The 21,803-nt window shown below is 34.3% G+C and overlaps 1 protein-coding gene across 4 annotated transcripts in view; it reads left to right on the top strand.

Annotated features, from left to right (window-relative positions):
- Camta (Calmodulin-binding transcription activator) overlaps positions 1-21,803 on the top strand; it is a 1,022,478-nt gene that overhangs the window by 796,636 nt on the left and 204,039 nt on the right. Inside the window, exon 3 of one of the 4 annotated variants that reach the window (XM_067116406.1) lies at positions 13,702-13,785. The exons of 2 other annotated variants lie outside the window; for them this stretch is intronic. In XM_067116406.1, the coding sequence (XP_066972507.1) occupies positions 13,702-13,785 (84 nt within the window). The remainder of the gene's footprint in view (positions 1-13,701; positions 13,786-21,803) is intronic. One more of the 4 variants, XM_067116407.1, reaches the window with a different exon arrangement.

Raw genomic sequence — 21,803 nt, 5'->3', positions numbered from 1 at the left:
GGTTTCAGATACGAACTGCCCATCGTGTGTACCTGCTCGAAGAAAGGACGGATTTCGTCCATACTCACTCCTATCATTGAGTTTTTCTCGTAATGGCTTTCTGTCTCGGGTGAGAGAAAATCCCTCGAATGACAGAATCTCCCTTCTGAATGTCTGTCATTTCCGTTATTAATTACAGACGGGGATGTTGCCGGCTGATGTGATGTTCAGTACGATCCTCACTCTCCCCCACCCCTGTCTCTTGAGCTATCTGTTACTACGTCTCAGGACTTGACACAGACCTCACCCCCTATCCCCCCACCCTCCCAAACTCCTCTCCCCCATCCCCCTACCCCCTTTCGACTTGGCTCTCTCTCATCAGAGACATTTGATTATCTTTCTCTCTTTTTTTTTTTTTTCTTTCTTTTTTTTTTTTTTTGTAACGACACGTATTCATTATTGGAGTAACGAGCGAACCTCGGAAGTTTGCGGATGGTTGAAAAATCATTGAAATGTCATTGTAAGCCGCATTTGAGCTGAGAGAGAGGTTATTAATCTCTCTCTCTCTCTCTCTCTCTCTCTCTCTCTCTCTCCAAATGACTAATGCACAATTTGTGCGATTGTTTGGAAAAGGAGTGGAAATGTAAGAGAGTTTTGAATGTTCATGTTATATTTTTTTTTTAATATTTTCAATTTCCGATTGCCTTTTTAATTATTTCATATTTTGTTTGATTTTAATATATCCTTATTGCAATAAGGTAATAGGTAGTACAACGCTTAAGAGCGAGTTACTTTATGTCTTTTGTATTCTACTGTTAATGAGTTTCTTTGTGGCAGAATATTCTTAATTTAAAGAAAAAACACAGTGGTGGAATAAAACACGCTGAAAAATACATACAGTATAATTAGATTTTACTATTGTTTATATATAAACATACTCTTATACATTAAACGGATTAAACGAATTCTGTAACTAAGAAATAATTTGACACTTTCAGTAGAATAAAACCCCGTGATTAGTAAGCAGTCAGAAGTTGGACTGCCCATTGTCTCATTTATATAAAGATATAGTAAAAGTTCAACGTAAAGCAGCTGAAGAAAGAAGAAACGGAAACTAAAGAGAGAGAGAGAGAGATGTCTTGCATCTTTTCAAAGTGCAGCTGATAATGACATATCAGTGATTTTTCACTCAAGAAGGTAAACACTATCCAGTCCCCGTCAAGTCTTTTAGGAAGAGACAACTGGAATCATACCCTCATCTCCACCTTAGCCATGATGCCACAACCGACTGATTACCATATATCTAATCAACTGCTTAAGTCAACAGAGGCATATAATGAATTAATGAATTTTCAGGAAATGGGAATAATAATTGTTTCTCGACTGAGATCGAGCCTGGGATTCTCTCGATTGTGAGACGAAGGTTGTAACCTCTTGACCACGCGGACCAGTGATTCCCAACATTTATATATATATATATATATATATATATATATATATATATATATATATATATATATATATATATATATATATATATATATATATATATATATATATATATATATATATATATATATTATATATGTATATATATAGAAATAATCAACACAAATCACGTGTGGAACAGAAATAAATTTCTGACTCACATCAGGATCGAAGCCAGATCTTTCAATTTAAAGTCTAAAAAAGTTGGAACCTGAGAGCAACTGCACCCAAGGAATTACCTGGGCAAGCTAGCTGCTTGCATACCAGCGGGTTTTCCCCAACTTCCCGACCCGCTGGTATGCAAGCAGTTAGCTTGTCCAGGTAATTCCTTGGGTGCAGTTGCTCTCAGGTTCCAACTTTTTTCGACTTGTACGGCCTAGTGGGCAGCGCCCTTGCCTTTCAATTGAAAGACCTGGGTTCGATCCTGATGTGAGTCAGAAATTTATATATATATATATATATATATATATATATATATATATATATATATATATATATATATATATATATATATATATATATATATATATATATATATATGGCAATCGCTGACCTTGACAGACAATCTGTATAAAGCGTGTATGTTTGTGTGTTTGAGTTGTTTATGTTTGTGTGTAAAGTAACGCTGTTCTGGCATCGTTCTGAAGTTATTTCTGTTATTTTCAAGAACGTTGTCTTTACTGGATGCTCTCAGGGTTAATTCTTCTTCTTCTACTTCTCCAGTCGCTACTGCCGTCAGTACACCTCACGTGTGTACTGCAGGTATGAAGGTTCTTTTGAAGCGTCCCTTCGGCTCCCAGCTGCAACCTCTTACATTCCTTTCACTGTGACGCCGTTCTTATTCTCTTCCATCTGACTTTCCACCCTCTCAAACAATTGTTTCACAGCGCAACTGCAAGGTTAACCTCCTGTTACGCCTTTATAACCTTCTGACTGCCAATTTCCATTTCAGCGCTGAATGACCTTATAGGTCCCAGAGCTTGGCCCTTGGCCTGAATTCTATGTTCCAATTCCAATTTTTCCTCCCTGCACGGGAATGGGACGGGCACGGTCGTTAGCCTTAATTACTGACGCATCAATTGGCCGTGCATTAAATCCCGTTCACGGCTTGAGACTCCACAGATCTCGTCCCGGAATCCTCGAGGATTCTCTTCCTAATCCTTCCCAATTGGCTCTCCTGCCGTTACATCTCACTCAGTCGTCAGTCACTGCTGATGGGTGTTTGTTTCCTTAGTCTTTACAGGCTGCTGAATTCTGTTTTTCGATGCATTTGTATTAGTAGTGTGGACGCGTTGCTGATTAACTTGTTAATTTCCCTTTTTTTTTATTTTTACAATATGATAGGTGTGTATAGAAATGCCTGTGTAGTTATGTACTCGTATTCATGCGTTTTCATGTATATGCTTTGCATTTACATAGGAGTTTTTACATTTTTTGTATTTACATGTACTTGGGTGTACATATATTTAGGTGTTTATGATGTACATGCACTTGGTAGTATAAAATGCTGAAAAAAAATATTTGAATCCTTAGTTGAAAAAGTTTTGTGTATATCAAAGATTTTTTTTTTTTTGCGATGAGTCTTTTGTAAAATTTATGTATTAAAGTAATTGTGTCTTTGAAAAGGTTCTTGATTACGATCTCATGTTAAAATCAGTCTTAATCAAAAACCGTCTACTTTTCTTCGCATTCTGTTATTGCTACTGACCCGTTGATGTACAGGAGAATGCCCTGCATGGAATTCTTTCCTTGCTTATGTTTTCTCTAACTCCTATAATCATCAATAGGGTGGTATGCCCTTCTCTTTTCTTTTACCAATGTTACATTCTAGCCAAGTCCTGGCGCTTACAGAAGGCCTTTTCTTGAAAGAAGGTACATTTATTCGTGTAACTTAGATAAGTTGGGTCCGTTGGGGTCGGTTGTCGGCTGATTTTTCCAAGCACCATAAAACAACGAGTATTTGCAATATTTATATAGAGTAATCACTGATGTGAAATATACTTGACAGGTCTTGCATGTTTTACCTGCTTTTTCTCCATTTTATATTCAGCGGAAGCAACTTCCTGTTCCTATCTGCTATCATAGTGAATAATTATGCTGTTAAAGTACCCATGGGGTCACTATCAAATACATATAATCTCATAAACTACCAATACATTGGTAGTTTATGGGATAGTCACACAATAAATGCGACATAAGTAATAACCTTGTGGAGTAATTGTGAATGTTTACAAACGTCTCTTTAAACATGTCTCCTTCAAAAAGTGTATCTTCAAACAGTGTAGATACAGTATTACAGTTCATTGTTGTTTCATACCAGGTACAGGGGCATAAAAGAAAATACAAACGAGCCCAAGTAAACAAGTATGTTTCAACCAATTACTACATTTGTTCGCGAATTCCATTAAAAATGGCAACAAACAGCTGTTAGTTGGTTTTATTATTTTTCTCTTTCGAATTTTATTCGTTAATTTGGAATTTGTTAAGGAGTAAAGGATCGGCATTTCATTTTGCTCTGAACGAATGTTGCAAGAAGAATCTCTAAATCGATCCCGTGTGTGGGTCGGGTTGGTGGTTGTTGGATTTTGGACCGTTTGTCACAAAATACATTGTGCATCTGTGAAGAAAGCAGTGAATTGTGTTCCTGGTAGTTTGTCGACTGTAGAGGGTCATTTTTTGTAAAGTTTTGCGATTCAGAAGGCTACTGGGTAAGTAGAGGTAAATTTCCACAAATAAATTTCGATAGGTGAAAGACCCTGTTAGGAGACAGTGGCGGTGGGGTGGGGGTCAACCTATTAGGAGAATTTGGAGGGGGGAAGGGTCAGAGCCACAGATGGGTGAGGAAAATACACGACTTTTTTTTCCCTCCTCAAACATGAAAGTAAAAGTGAAAGAGCAAATGATAACGTTTCGTGCATTTCAAGTTCGGGGAGGGGAAAAACGACCTTGTTTTTACGCGAGGAGCCTAATAATAAAGTCGAAATACCTGATGATATCAAATAGCCTTATATTTACACTGAACTCGCGTTTTGTTTACTGAAACTGCGCTGAATGGTCGAAAGGCAGCGGGCGCATTTCCCCCCAAAAATAGAAAGGCCGTCTGTTGGCTTTGCCCTGACCACAAATATTTGTCCGCTGTAAATATCTATTACCCAGCCCTTACTGGTTTACTACTGCTAAGGTTGGAAGCATGAGGGGAGGGAGAGAGAAAAAGAGAAAGAGCAGAAGAAAAATAATAAAATTTTATATATATATGTTATATATATATATATTATTATATTTATATATATATATATATATATATATATATATATATATATATATATATACATACATATATATATATATATATATATATATATATATATATATATATATATATATATATATATTACTAACAGGACCTCATTCAGACTGGATGGTATCTAGTGGAGATATTCATTCGGAAAAAGTTACAAGCTTTCTAGGACAAACAGTCCTCATTATAAAGCCTCCATACCACTAGATACCGTCCAGTTTGAATGAGGTCCCGTTAGTAATTGTACTAATGCACAGAACAATTGTGTATGTGATAAAGTTTATAAAGTTTATATATATATATATATATATATATATATATATATATATATATATATATATATATATATATATATATTCATCAGGAGGATATCTCGGTATTCTTTGACGGAAAGGGAATATGCTCATGCACAGTAATCATTCTCTTTATGTTTACACCAGAGTAGGAATACACATGACAGAAAAAACTTCTACAGATACATAACACAAAGAGGCACAAATACACAAACACACACTCATACACACTTCATAAGTACGTACGTATGTGTGTATATGTATATACATACTTATAAAATGTTAATCAAACATTTATTGCAAAAGCTCATTATTTAAAAAAACATCAAGATCTGAAGGGTAAAGTCGTCCAACCAGGTTGTCCTTGTCTCTGGTTTTTTATTATACAAACATCTCAGAAATATTCACACGAACTGTATAACTTTCCAGTCAAGTAATTTAGAGGACTCGATATAGTGCAATAAAATTTATTCAATTCAGAAAATCGTTTTCAATCAGGAGAAAGTTCTTGCTTCAATACCGGCCTCTTGATGGCTTTAATTTTGTAAGAGGTGTAAAAATACAAAAGATAAAACAAAATTAATTTAATGTTTGCTGAACTTTCTATTGAAAATATTCCGACAGGAAAATTCAAATCCATGAAAATTATTTTCCCTTGTAAGGAAGTCGGTTTCTTAGAAATATAAACTTAGTTACAAAGAAATATCGAATATCCTCTGGGTGAAGTGCCACGTTTAAGTTTTGTAAAAAGCAATTATTTTTGTCGTACGGGAAAATCCAGTCATTGTAATTAATATGTAAACTTTGATTTGAAAAAATTTTTATCATAACTCCGAAGTGATGACACCCAATAAATGTATTTATTTAAAACCAAAATTATAACTGTTGTAGCAGACAGACCTTTACTCTCTTAGCTTTCCTGGTGTGCATAAAACCACCGACTGCCAGCCCCATCAGCCTCCGTATAGACAAAATATATTCCACTCTAAAGTGAAGTGTGTCATTACCTAAATTGTAATCTTTACTCAGAATATCGACGCTCAAAAAAAAAAAAATAAATAATAAAAATAAAAAAGATGAAAATGAAATGTAAAATGAAAAACTTTCCGGATGGATAACCAGCTATTATACAAAGGCAAATTCTTGGAATGCTGCTTCAGTAAATGAAGGAATTTTTCTTTTATGCAGTGCGTGCTCAAGCAGTTCCAGGGAATTCGGTGGCTTGGGCTATAAAAATCCTTGCTTGAGGATTACTGTGCTTTACAGATGTCGGTGGATTATCATTTTTTTAAAGACTACTGCTCAGTTATAATAATAATAATAATAATAATAATAATAATAATAATAATAATAATAATAATAATAATAATATACTATAGAAGCTTTTCCTCGTACCATTGTCATCTTTGAACAAGCAGAGTAATAAAATATTTCAAATTAATTTATAAGTCAGAGAATTTTTAGCACTAAAAGCTCTCGTAATTAAAAGAGTTATTTCCATTATAAATGTTTAAAAATGAAAAAAAATTCTCTAACTTGTAAGTATCCATTCTCCCAATTGGAGCATAATCTGAGCAGTCAGTGGTTTTACATAGCAAGAAAAAATTGGCTGTTGGCCTGTATTCACCACAAGTTTTCATCTACTATAGAAAAAGCAATTAATTACAGCCAATTACCCATGTCAATGCAAGGACAATAATATTTTTGTCTCTGTGTTAACATGAAATTCTCAAAATGGTTCCTTTTTTTCTTCTCGCACAATAGATTTATATTGTGGGCAAAGTCGTATGATTTTCTTCATTGATTTTTGCTCATTATGAGTAATAATAATAATAATAATAATAATAATAATAATAATAATAATAATAATAATAATGCTAGGTAGCTTAAATGATAACAAGAACTGTAGCAGTATTTTATGTAGTCGTAATATGCCCCTTTGAGATTTAATGACCAAAGAGACTCTTTGAAAATTTTATTGAGTTTCCTGTTTGAGAGTAAAATTGCTTTGACAAATAGCAGTGAAGCACACTTCCCTTTGCATCAAATGGTTATTGTCTTCTGTATCAGTGGTTACTGAAAACGTCAGAGGTTTCTAGTAATTTGACTGTTTTAGTGTTTTTTTTCTGAGATTTTTTTGTTGAAGGATTTTTTAAGTTCAGGGGCGGTTTGTAATTCACTGAAATTTGATATAAATTGACCTAGTCACGTGTAAATTTAGACATATGCATTTGTGTAACCACCTGTTAATTGAATCTTTTGTTTAACACGTTTCTGTTTTTTTTTTTTTCGTTACATAGCTCCTTGTATATTGGGATAAAACTCTGCTTTCATTTAAATTACCGTGAAGATCAGTGTATGGGTCAGTTTTTTTTATGGAACATTTTAAAAAATATTTATGTACTTTAAAAAAATATACAGTTTGCGCCGTCTGAATCAAATCTTCGAGTTTTGTCGTGGACAGTTCGTTTATATGATTTTTTTATTCGTTGCTTTTATTGGGTGCAATGATGTTCTTGCATGTTCTTCCTAAATTTACCATTGGCCGTGCCTTATCAGTCAAGTCTCTCGTTCGTATTCGTTCACAAACGAGTTAGTGTATATCATTTTGACATGATGTTTAATACACACATTAAAAAAAAACACAGTTTTAGCATCTTTTACAATAACCCAGATTACAGCATTTGATTTCACGGTTTTACCTCTCTTTTTCTATTTCCTAAAAAGACCGTTTCTGTTGATTCACCTTTTTTCGGGAACGGTTATGTTTATTAAGAAATGCTTTCTGTCATATTGCCCTAAGCCTCGGGTTGTATGCATGTCTCTTTCTCGTTTTACATCCATATTGCCTTATTTATTATTTTCGTTTTTCTCTTATTGCTTTCGTCTCGTTATGGCAAGGCAGAGACTGTTTTGGACGTCTATGATGTATCCGCCTTCCGATGTGGACTTTTAGCTGATTGTGCTCGTGTTTCAGATTCTTATCGAGGAAATCCATCAGCTTTCGTTTCGTGTAATTGAACTAACGTATAATTTGAGCGTACTTATTTGGCACATTGTTGCAGGCAGGGGCGCGGGGGGGGGGTCGCATTTCGTATTTCGAACCCGGCATAATACGTTAACGTGGCAGCGTTTGATTAGGGGAATCTGAAATTGATGTAAAAATGAAATGTATACGAGTCTACATACGTGTCTGTGTTTGCTTTCATAAAGCAAATATAAACATCGTGATGTTCGTCGCTACAGTTATCAAGGAGGCGTCGCGTGACCCTCCCGCTAGAGAGAGACAGACAGACAGAGAGACAGGGAGACAGAGAGACATGTTGCAGGAATAAACACAGAGCACCTTTTCTTTTCCTCCTTGACGGATGACTTATTGAATTTTAAGGAGATCGAAGGTTGGGTTTTATTTGTGTTGTGTCTTCTGTCTTCGAGTCTTGTGTGTGTGCGTGTATACTGTATATATGTATATATATGTGTGTGTGTGTGTATGTATGTATATATATATATATATATATACATATATTATGTATATATATATGAGTATTATCATCACTGTTATTATTACTGGTTTCTTAATGTCCATTAGAATGAGGGTGCGAAATATTACCATATTTTTGTAACTCCTGCTTCAGACGGTGCTAAAATTATCACATTGTAATTTGCTTTTTTATTTATTGGTGTGATAAAATTTTTAAGGAAAACGTTTGAGAAGATTCAAGTTCATTTGAGTACTTCTGTAAGTTTGTGAAGAAACAGCGATTTATTTTCTATCAAGATTTAAATGGGTGTAGGATTTTACTATTAATTATGTTTTTGATTTGGATGAAAATTAATGAAATGTTAATTTGTGTCCTTGAAACTTGTACGAACTTAGTAATGTAAAGCAAAAGCAGACGATTCAGCTATAGTAATGCTGCTTAGGGGATTTCCCTTTTTTTTTTTTTTTTTTTTTTTTTTTTGTTAATCAAGCGGTCTGTTTAGAAGAATATTTCATAACCAAGTATGCGAAACGTCCAAGCAGAGAAGTATGAGCATTTTAAACTTATTTTTGTAGTAATGTATATTTTCAGTAAGTAATTCTCGCCACACTTATCTCCAGGACTAAGATTCACGTTACAGAGCTAATTAAGTAACTCTCGACCACCAGTCTCGGCGCTAATGAAGAGACCCGATAAACAAGCTTCGTGGATTTCCATTTGATTGGGTGGCGAGAGTCTCTCGAGGTGGGCTCCATTTGCAGGAATTCGCCCTTTTCCGCGTATTATGGGTGTTGAGAATTAGAATTGTGCATATGTATATATATGTGTATATATATACATATATGTATGTACTGTATATGTATGTATATATATACATATATATAAATATATATATAATATATATAACCCTTCACCATAACTAGTACTGGGGCCAGGGAAGAAACAAAACTAAGATTTAATGCCACTGCATAATTCAAGTGGTAAATTGCAGATGAACCTCCTGTGTAGAAAACTCCTAGTATAGATACATGCGTACATATATAACTATGCAAGCCGTTAGTTGCACTATATAAATAATACATACATATATATATATATGTGTGTGTGTGTACATATATATATATATATATATATATATATATATATATATATATATATATATATATATATATATATATATATATATATATTGTGTGTTTGTGTTTGTACGTTTTGAGTTGTATTGGGTTCCGAATGGAGACAGACAGGTTGTGATATTTGAGTATAATTCGGAAGTTGTCACTGAAAGCTTTGAAGGACCTAGAAAGTGACTGCTAGAGGGGATGGAAGAGGTATGGAACGGAAACGATGTAATTTTCGTTGTACTTTCAAATTTTAGATAAGAAATGTTGCTCATATTATAAACTTCCTTTCTTGGGTATTTGGAACGAAAGGTATATTTTCGTTGTGCAATAAAGACTCTCTAACTTTCATTTTGTTATGACATGCACTCATTACTAATACATTTTCTCGCCATGAATTCGTAAGTAATGAAACGCTCTGTAGGATATTTATAACGTAGATATTTAGTCATTGTGGTATAATTCCTGGAATGCTCATTGTTATCTTTTTTTTTAAGTTAAACTTTATTTTTATTTCGTAAATGGAACTTTTTCCAGTAATTCTTTTTTGTACTTGGAACGAGGTGTCTTCAAAGAAAAATGACATTTTTCATGTTAACTGCTGTACCAGGGATGAACCCCCTGTTTATGAAACTTTCAGTTTAATGTATTGATATTTGCATAGAAAGCCCGTCAACAGGACGTCGATCCCTTTTGAATATATAGCAGGTTAATGAGATGTCATATGTTTACATTAGGGAAAAATAGTATTACTCATATGTCAATAGATAATGCATGATTTGTGGGTCATAAAAGGTCCTTTCTTTATCAGGTGATATCAGGTCGCTATGAATAACATATGCTTAGATTCATCATTATTTGAACAGTGTTTCCTTCTCGCCTGACTATTTAACCTATGACCAAGAAAGACAAAGGAACTCTATAGAATTCGGTACAGCCATGTTTAAGTTTAAAGTTGTCTGTAAACAGTCGATAAATTTCCCGTACAATTTTGTAACATTTCAGATAGAAAAATAGAAAAAAAGTAAAGGAAAGTAAACAGAAAAATAAAACAAACTGCTCCCAAAGGAAGAGAGAGCAAAAAAAAAGGAAAAAAAAGGCTCCTTTCTCAGAGGTATGAAAAAGAATAAAGGCCAGACATTGCCGGGATATATTTGATTTGAAATATATTGGTTTTTGAAATTCAACTGTTTGGAGGGTCAACGGGGGCCCAGCGGTGGCTCGGTTCAATTTATTTAATGCGCTGAAGTGAATGTATATACATACATACATACATACATACATACATACATACATACATACATACATACATACATACATATATACATACATATATATATATATATATATATATATATATATATATATATATATATATATATATATATATATATATATATATATATATATATATATATATATATATATATATATATATATATAATTTCTTATGCTCGCTGCTCTTCTACATAAATCCCTTGTATGTTGGGAAGTGCCATTACTTATTCATTGCACGCGTTTCTTATTTTAGGTATGCGATCTTCTCTCTCTCTCTCTCTCTCTCTCTCTCTCTCTCTCTCTCTCTCACTCATAGGAGAGAGTACTCATACTCCTATAGATGTGTAAATTCAGTTACGAATTGAATTTATTTAACTTCCCCAGATGCTCTCTCTCTCTCTCTCTCTCTCTCTCTCTCTCTCTCTCTCTCTCTCTCTCTCTCTCTCAGATGTTTTAGATAGAAAGCACGGGTAGGAGACAGTGTACGAGGAGAGAGGGAGGGGGCGACAGGGTCTTGGAGTAACAATACAGTCAAGTAATGAATGGGAAATGAATTGCAGGTATGGAAAGATTATGAAAACATAAAACGTATTTGCACTCGTTAAATATATGTACACTTGCAGGTACGCCCAAATGGTGCGTATTTAACGCACGTACCTTCCTCCATGAAACCTGACGCAAGATAAACAAGTATAAATTGCGCCGAAGTTTCTTCGGCGCAATGGAGTTTTCTGTGCAGCGTATAATGCTGTTGGAAACTCAGCCACGGCCCATGAAACTATTAGCCGCGGTCCATGAAGCTTTCAGCCACTGCCAGGTGGTGGCCTGTGTTGTTGGCACCTATAGTAGTGCCAGACGCACGATCAGGGCTAACTTTAACCTTAAATAAAATAAAAACTATTGGGGCAAGAGGCTGCAGTTTTTATGTTTGATGATTGGAGGGTGGATGATCAACATACCAATTTGCAGCCCTCTAGCCTCAGTTATTTTTAAGATCTGAGGGCGGGCAGAAAAAGAGCGGACGGACAGGCAAAACCATCTCAATAGTTTTCTTTTACAGAAAACTAAAAGCAAGAGAAGATAAAGAATACCTTTATGTCTCACCTGAGCTTCTGTAATGTGGGATGTTCAATTATCTCTGTTGTTTTACAAAAGGGTTTTCTACACCCAAAATGTTGCCCCGCCGGTCGGACAATGATTTAGTACCTTTGCCAGGCATGAACTGCTATAACTCAGGACCCATTCTTGGAATGAGTGAAGACATGTTATCATTATTTCATCAATATTTCCTTTAAACTTCAGTAAGACATTTTTTAAAAATGTATAGCGACCTAGCTCACATGCACCCGTTTTCATGGCATTGTTTCTTCAATAAGTTGGCTGTTTGGTTCAAATAAGGGTTTTCTAGACGTGCGGTCATGTTTCAGTATATGCATGATAGATACAGTATAATGTGCACTAGAGTACTGTTTATATCATAGATAATGCATTATTAAATATAATTTTTTTTTTAGGTATTCTGTATGCATTAAGAACCAATCCATATGAAAATAAAAGTCCGTGTCATATGCGCATCTGCGCATGTGATAATTCATTTATGTGGAATATATTTATCTTCATAAAAACTCCGAAATATTGTTTGCAATATTAATTATTATACTATGCATGCAAATAATGCTAATTTAGCACACTTGTAGAATATTACCGTAAAACTGTTATCCTGAAGTCTGTAATATTCAAAACAGTATTTTACAAAGGTTTTATGTGGAATACCTCAAAGTATTACCACAAAATATAATATGAACTACAACAAAGGAAGGCTGGCGTTTTCTGTTATCGCAAAACCCACATCAGCGTAATTAACCAACGCATTCTGTTTGCGACTAATCCAGTTTAGAATTCCTTAGCAACGTGGTTAGTATTGCGAACTCCAAATTATATATTGCATTGCATTTCGTAAGGAATTATTGTTTTATCTGTGACAAGAAAATATCTGCTATGTCACAGTTGAGACTGTGACGACGGCGCAATGTTGTCAGCTCATGTATTCGATGAAAAAGTAATTATAACGTCTTCAGAAAATACAGCAGCTGTATTCATTGGTTTGTCCTGAGTTCAGTATGATACTTATGAACTGCGATACCATTTTTGGACGGGGGAATTTTATTTTATTCATTTAGGGTGATACTTATAGCGAAGAGGTTTGAATTTGTTTTTATCTTAATAGGATTTGAATGAAAGAGTAATGGCTGACATCCATTTGTGTTTCTCTGTTTAATTATTGTCGATATACATATATAATTTATTGATTGGGTAACTTCTCTGTTTTCTTCAAAGATTTATGTTAGTATGATTGAAATTATTAAATATACAGTAAGCCCTTTAACTCTGTTAGTATGTAAATCTTATTTACAGTTGTTTACCATATTTTCTTAGGAATAGTATTTGCTAATATTCTTTTGTGTATTGTATATAATTAATCTGCACATGCATAAATAATTTATTGATCGGGTGACTCACTGTTTCATTCATAGATTCATTTTAGTATGAGTGAAATTACTAAATATTAGGCCTTAAAATCTGTTGGCATGTAAATCATATTTGCTGTTGTCTACCACATTTTTTTTTTACCTAACGCTTATTCTTAGTAAAATTATAGTAATTCGAAAATACATTATCACTGTAAATTAGTCCATATTAACATTATTTCTTATTTGCATTAATTCATATTTACATTATTTTAATTCTTCTTCTTCTTTCAGGTAAGTATGGAGCGGCCCGTCAAGCCCCGCCCCGATACGCGCCCACACCTACGCCCCTCACGCCCACACCTACTACGCCCATTGGTATGTTGTATTAACATTAAAAGTGGAAGCAACAGATCGACATGAAATTCAAACAGAAATTATTTGTATTTACTTATATTAAACATAAATATATATTTATATATACTGTATATACATATGTTATATATATACATATATACTTATATATAAATATATATATATATATATATATATATATATATATATATATATATATATATATATATATATATATATTATATATATATATATATATATATATATATATTATATGTGCCTCATTAGTAATCTTCATATTAATAAACTTTGGCCCGTTGCTAAATTTATTTTAACATTGGTGAATTTTTATTGAAAGGTCGTACGGGAACTTTTCATAGTTAATTCTCACTGTGCAAGGGTAATCTTTAGTCACTATATTCGAGTGTGGAAATATGTGCTGATAACAAAAACATGAAACCAAGTACAAAATTTTGTATTTAATGGCTTTACCGTTGTAGTTATCCTTAAGCTTGCCCTAAGGTGTGCTTGCTTGCTATGCACACACACACACGTATACATATGTGTGTATGTATGTATATATATATATATATATATATATATATATATATATATATATATATATATATATATATACTGTATATATGTTCTGTATGTATATACTGTATATATATGTATGTATATACTGTATATATATGTATGTATATATATACTGTATATATATTGTGTGTGTGTCTGCGCGTGCTTGCTTATGCATTCCTGTGTTCTTACGAATTCCAAATACCCTTTGAAATAAAGTGTAAATGACAATACATTTAATTGCATATCTGGACTGTTTTGTGGTATTTGACGTATTCCGTGATTTTAACGAGTGGCTTATATTGTATGGGGCATATTCTATCTGCGCTTTAAATGAATGTAATTTATTAATACAGCCGCTGAAATACACTACGTTTTTTTCATTTTAGGTTTTGCAAGCTCGAAGGCCCCCATGAAATGTGTAATTGAAAATTCAAATTGAATTAGGTAAATTGTCAATTAAAACCTGACCTTTTTCGCATCCAGTGAATGTATATTCATAGGCAGCAATGAATTTACTGAATTACGTTTTTGTTATTATTTTTATTATTATCATTATTATAGTTATTTTTCATTATTATCATTATTGTTATTGTTATAAAATGATATATACCGGTCACATTCACGTGATACCTGGTTTGTTTAGTATTAAGCACCAAATACGAACATACTTCCAGGTGGGGTTCGAACCCATGCTATTTAGGTCAACCTAACATATTCGGGGATGAATTCTACTGGGAAATATAACATTTTTTCAATATATTTCCCATTGGGATTCGATGCTTACAGTAATAGGGGTATCGAAATGGATTAGGGAAGTGTTAATGGCTTAATGGTATTATTGTTATTGAATACCCTTCAGTATTATTATTGTTGTTATCGTTGGTGATGGTTTTGAAGTTGTAGTCGTTGCTGTGATTTATTTTGTATAAATGGTAAGAGAGAGAGAGAGAGAGAGAGAGAGAGAGAGAGAGAGAGAGAGAGAGAGAGAGAGAAGGAGGTGGGCGGCTTTAGCGTCATATGTTGTGTATTAATAGTAAGAATTCCAATATTTTTAGTGTCACATCAGTGCCTTACACAGATCGTCCTATTGCGTTTTTTCAAATTCTACCGAAGGTTACGAGATACAGTCATTATAAAATCAAGCAAGATTTTACACACACACACACATATATGTATATAGATATTGTGTGTGTTTATTTATGTATATATGTATGTGTGTAAATATAAATTGTGTATATATATATGTGTGTGTATGTGTGTGTGTGTGGGTGTATATGCATGCTTCAAGAATCATCAATATGTCCGGAATACTCAAATGTGAAAGTGCAGGAGATTTAATTCTTTCTACCAGCAAAACTCGAGCGTGTTTGGTATCACTGCGTGAAGTAATGTGATACCACGCGCAGGACCAAGTTAGAAATGTTATTGGAAAAGTTATTTCGGTCCGTGTGTATAATGGCATCCACACGTCTCCTTCACATCCACCCCCTTCAAGGCGTTAAATGCACACAAACTTACGCACCTTGCGTAAACAGTTTCACTCCGGCCCGGTCACTGTATTTACCTCTTCATCCTCGCAGTTGTTCGGTTGTTGGCTCACGTTTAATGTCGTGTCGGTAAGATGATCGTATATTTGAGGTATAAACAGTGGAGGGAGCTTCTGGTGGTGTCTGAAACATAGCAAGTGTAGTGTGGGAAGTTTTGGTATTAGGTGCGCTCAGTCAAGTTTCTCTTGTGTGTGTGTGTGTGTGTGTGTGTGTGTAAACTTGAGCATGCTTGTGCAAGTGAATGTTGAATGTGTAGGAAGGGTAATGAGGATATTGGTGAATGAAAAAGAGTTAATGGGAATGCAAATGAGATACTTTGGAATAGTGCTAATGTTGTAATTGATTGCTTGATCAAGGTGTGTAAGGTATGTCTCAAGCAAGGAAAGGTTCCATCGGGATGTATTTAGGGGAGTATATTTATTCTTTGGTATGAAAGGAAAGATGACAAAGGCAAGTGTAAGAATTCTAGATGCTTAGACCCAGGAAACTGCAACAAGACAGGTATATAACAGAAGAATTGATAAGGGAAGAACTGTGAATTTAGACAGGGAAGACGGTGTATGTGGATGAAGTGTTTAAGAAACAGTTTTTGTAGCTCAGAACGTTATCACTGAGCTACGCCATTATACACACACACACACATACATATATATATATATAGAAAGAGAGAGAGAGTTATAAATATCTGTATATATTATATATATCTATCTATTTATCTATCTATATATCTAGCTATCTATCTCTTTATATATAGGCCTCCCTCTCTCTCTCTCTCTCTCTCTCTCTCTCTCTCTCTCTCTCTCTCTCTCTCTCTCTCTCTCTATATATATATATATATATATATATATATATATATATATATATATATATATGTATATATACATACAAACACACACATATATATATATATGTATATATGCACGTGTGTCTGTAGGTATGTATAGGTGTGTATGTTAGACAAACGCTATTAGAAAGAAAAAATTAAACTAGAGCCAAGAACTACATAGAGAGAGAGAGAGAGAGAGAGAGAGCATTTGTTATGTAATAGACGCTTGGGGAATATTTTGTTTTTGGCTCCCTAAATCACTTCTCCCAGATACACCCACAATCCCTCTATAGCTTCAGATGAATCACTTGTATCCCAAATTCCCTCCTTATTTCCTCTGGGTAAATCTATATGGTATTGGATATCGACGTCTGCTATTTTTTATATATATAAACCCTTCTCCAGATAGGATGTATTTTCCGACGAAGCTCTGTTGTGGGTATTTTCCAATATTCTTGGTTTTGAAGGAAATATCTCTTTTTATTATTATTATTATTATTATTATTATTATTATTATTATTATTATTATTATTATTATTATTATTATTATTATTATTATTATGCCTTACGTGAATGTTGGAAATGTTGAAACAAATGTTAGGAGCTTTGGAATAAAGTGACTGGTAATTTATCATGACTTTTCATTTTTAAGTAGATGTCAGAAATTAAACAAATATGATGTGTTTTGAAGGTTTTATTCTGCTTAAGTCAGTATTAGTCTTTGTAAGCAGTTTATTTTGTAAAGTGATTTTTGTGAATAGTTACTTAGTAAGCAGTTTCCATTTCCTGTGAGTCTTATTTTTGTCAAGCTGAGAAGTACATTTCGTGCTTATGTACTTGCTTAATGAAATATGTTTTTAAGTAGAGGCTCTTACTAATTATTAATCATAAGGCTTACATACAAAATACCAAGTAATATCAATTTTGAATTAGTACGACGTCATCCGAATTCATCCCCAAAATATCTGAACGAAAGCAGCTTCCGGAATCAATTAAAAGAATAAGGGGAAATCTATTTGTATCGCCATTCATGTGATATCCTCGACGCTGCCTTTCAGAATTGAATCCTTATGGGATAAATGATTTTTTTTTTTCATTTCCTCTCTTTCTCTTTCTCTCTCTCTTTGTTTTCCTTAGCCCCGCGGGAGTTGTGAATAATGTTGACAGTTGCTGCCATTAACAGGGAAATCCCCGGAGATACGTTGTAATTAAGAGTAATTTCCGGCGTTATTGCGCTCGAATTCGGAATTAAGACCAAATAACGCGGACGGTTATTGGAACAAACACGGAACGTCATTAGTGCTTAGCTAAACGGCTCAAGATTGATTTGGATATTAAGTGATTGTTTTCTTTTTTTCTTCTTTTTTGGTTTATTTTAGTATGCTTTTCGCTTTTATGGAATGATGATAAGATAATGCTTTGCGGAACTTTTGACTTTGTCAGAAGAGGGATGTCAAAAGAAGGGCAAACAGCAGATAATTGATGTACAGTAAGTTTTATTGCTATTAGGACCATGATGATTACGTGGATCATATGGTATTAATGCTCTTATTATTCCTACTCATTATTGGAGTTTGCCCTCGATTAACTTCGACAATATTGAAGACCGCTTATTTAATTATAAAGCTTTAATACCATCGAAAGGTCCAAAGGTCCACCTTCATCACTGAATGCCCCTCGTCTTAAGAGCTAGAGCACCAAATAATAATAATAATAATAATAATAATAATAATAATAATAATTACACAACTATCTTGTAAAACCCTACGAGATAATTTTTCTCATTTGTTTTCATTATGCTTCAAATAATTTGTAACGCACCTCCTTCAGAAGGTAATGTATTAATGAGAGGATCGCGACACCAAGCACCGACCCTAGGATCTTAAGTACTGTCCTAAGCTCAGACGAAGGTACTCTCGGTATGCTTGCTTGCACGCAGGCCAGTGGCGAGAGAAGCACAGGATAAAATGAATGAATTAATAACTTTTTTTTTAAAGTGTAAACCAAATATGTTGAAATCTGGGAGAAATTCTCCATATTGTTTGCTTGTATAAAGAGATAAGAATAATGGAAGTATCCCTGTTTACACCTCTGTAAATATAGCGGAAAACTTGGCAATGAGCAGTAGTATCCAGATGCCAAGTGTATGAATAAACTTTGCATTTTATTTTGTAAACAAAAAAGTGTAAACCAAGTAAGTTGGAATCTGGGAAAAGTTCTCCATGGAGATGCCCTTATTTATTCTTTGCTCAGATAAGGAGATGAGAATAATGCATATAGTTCATATTACCAAAAAAAAATCTTAATTTGCATCTCTGTAAAAGATGTAAACAAGGAAAACTCAATATCTCTGCGAGTGTGACGGAAAACTTGACAGTGAAGAGCAGTATCCAAATCTTTCCATTCATATAATGTACTCGTCTGTTTCCCAGTCCTTGCTTAAACGTCAGGACACACTCCTCTCCCCGTATCATAAAGTGCGGTAATGACAGTCTGAATTTTGCCCATTTACCTCATTCTTCCTTCCCGGAAAACGAGGAAAAATGAAGACGGACGAGAAAAAAACCCTGATGAATGGCACGGCTACGATTGTAGCCATTCCCTTAGTGATGGACGTATTTATTTGCGTAATGAGAGGAAATTTCCGTTATTAATTACCAGTGTAATGTCCGATTTTTTTTTTTTTACAGCTGGAAAGAAAAGTGCATTCATCTCTATTAATCACTATCATTTTTTCTTTTCTTTTTTATAATCCGCGGACTAATTGTTCTGTGGTGGCTGTGGGAGGTAATCATTGTTTGATGTGAGGTTTTTTAAGGGGAAATTTTATTTTCTTGTACTTTTAGAAACAACTCACTTTCGTATTGCGAGGGAGATTAACGTTTTGAGAGGAAGTGCTTTAATTGTTATTTGAATCTCTCTCTCTCTCTCTCTCTCTCTCTCTCTCTCTCTCTCTCTCTCTCTCTCTCTCTCTCTCTCTCTCTGTCGTGTTCCTTTGAACGTTCTTAGTAGGACGGTACTCGTTGTCTAAGCTGCACAATAATTGAATACTTGTATCCTGGAAACGCTTCAGACGTTTTAGTGAAATTATAAAACTGTTTTGGCTAAATGGTAGATCCACGTGGAGAGAGAGAGAGAGAGAGAGAGAGAGAGAGAGAAGAATTTTTATCAAAGCATATAAAATGTTATGCAAATGATTCTGTGCTTGTTTTTTGCTTGCGTGTACAAACCTTTCTGTTTATCCTTTTGGTGTTTATTATTATTGCTGCGATAAAAGCAAAAATAAGATTAGAGTCAAGAACGATACGGAATATTCCGATTGCCCTTCGGTCCTTGAGAAAGGTCGGAGGTTTAACCAAGTTTTATGTAAAAAATATAATAAATATAATAACAACATCCTCTGTCTCATAACATTTACTTGTTGGCGCGACTTACGGAAGGCAGTTTTGCAAAGTTTGTTCCCAGTTCCTGGCCCAATAAGACCTCCCATCGATTTCTTTTTCCCCGGGATTTTTCGGCCATTCCGAAGATGGATTCCCGTTCGTCTGTGACTGGAATGTGTCGGTGTCCGCATACGTGTTTAGGTTTTGTCCACGACTGGGATTTGGCATTGTACGTTGAGGTACACACGCATGTACATACGTAGGCCTGTACGATAATTGAATGACAGCCTGGGATTGGCGTTAAAGTCGATTGTATAGATAACAGTGAGGATATTCGTGTATTTTATTAAAAGGTGGTCTCTCTCTCTCTCTCTCTCTCTCTCTCTCTCTCTCTCTCTCTCTCTCTCTCTCTCTCTCTCTCTCTCCAGACTATTATGCTATAATCCCTCTCACCAGAATATTATGTCATAATTTCTTTATATTTGTTGAATTATTTTCACTGTACGTAAGCTTCTCTCTCTCTCTCTCTCTCTCTCTCTCTCTCTCTCTCTCTCTCTCTCTCTCTCTCTCTCTCTCTCTCACTTTGCCACAATGGCAGCTGCGAGTGGAATAAAGGTGACATTTATGCACCTTTTTGTCCGGTCAACGTTTTGATTTCATCGCTGATAGCAGACACAGAGGCGCTTCTCCTCCAGGACGCCTTTTTACGTCTGGAGGGTGAAGGTCGTGCTCCTCCTCCTCCTCCTCCTCCTCCTCCTCCTCCTCCTCCTCCTCCTCCTCCTCCTCCTCCTCCCCCCAGTGGGAGTGAAGGAGAGAGGAGGGTGGAAGGGACTCGAGAGGCTGTTATTGTTATTTTCCATTTCTCTTTCCTTAGGTCATTGATTTTTTATTTACGTTGGTTTTTTTTTGTGGCGTTCTTTTTTCTATTCTTGGCTTTTTCTCTTTTTATTTTTGCTTGTTTTTTTGTGCTGGTCATGTTTTTCTTCTTGACGTTTTCTCGTGGCTGTATTGTTATGTCTTCTTTTTTCCTCGGGTTATTTTCTTTTTCAAGTTGTTGCTTACTGTTAATGTTTTTTTATGTATCACATGTTTTTCCTTTGTGAAGTATATCCCTTTACTTTGAAATACATTCGTTTTTATCTGGTATTCTCTTTTATTCATCAATAATCAAAAGATATTTTTAACCGGATCCAGATGTAAAGCCTCCATGATAATAACCGTAAAAAATGAAGGCAACTGAAAAATATGAATGGGTGTAAATGCCCGTCTCGTCGTCACCTGCGTTATTCATAATCAATATTTTGTCATCATCTCTATTCCATGATCACTCACGTTTCGCCAGTACCTCGAAAGAATAATTATGGTTTTGTAATTTACTGTAATCACTTGCTACTTCGTTGATAATCCTTCTCCAGTTATTATGTAATTACTTGTGGATTACATAATTCTTTATGGATTCTGTAATTACATGTGGATTATGTAATGACAGTTGGTTTATATAATTAATTGTGGATTATGTAATTTCTTGTGGATTATATAATTACTTGTGGATTATTTAATTATTTGTGGATTATATAATTACTTGTGGATTATGTAATTACTTGTGGGTTATTTAATTATTTGTGGATTATATAATTACTTGTGGATTATGTAATTTTATGTGAATTATATAATTACTTGTGGCTAATATAATTACTTGTGGAT

The sequence above is a fragment of the Macrobrachium rosenbergii genome, chromosome 14 (genome assembly GCF_040412425.1).
Source record: "Macrobrachium rosenbergii isolate ZJJX-2024 chromosome 14, ASM4041242v1, whole genome shotgun sequence".
Taxonomy (NCBI): domain Eukaryota; kingdom Metazoa; phylum Arthropoda; class Malacostraca; order Decapoda; family Palaemonidae; genus Macrobrachium; species Macrobrachium rosenbergii.
This window is presented reverse-complemented; position numbering and strand designations above follow the sequence as displayed.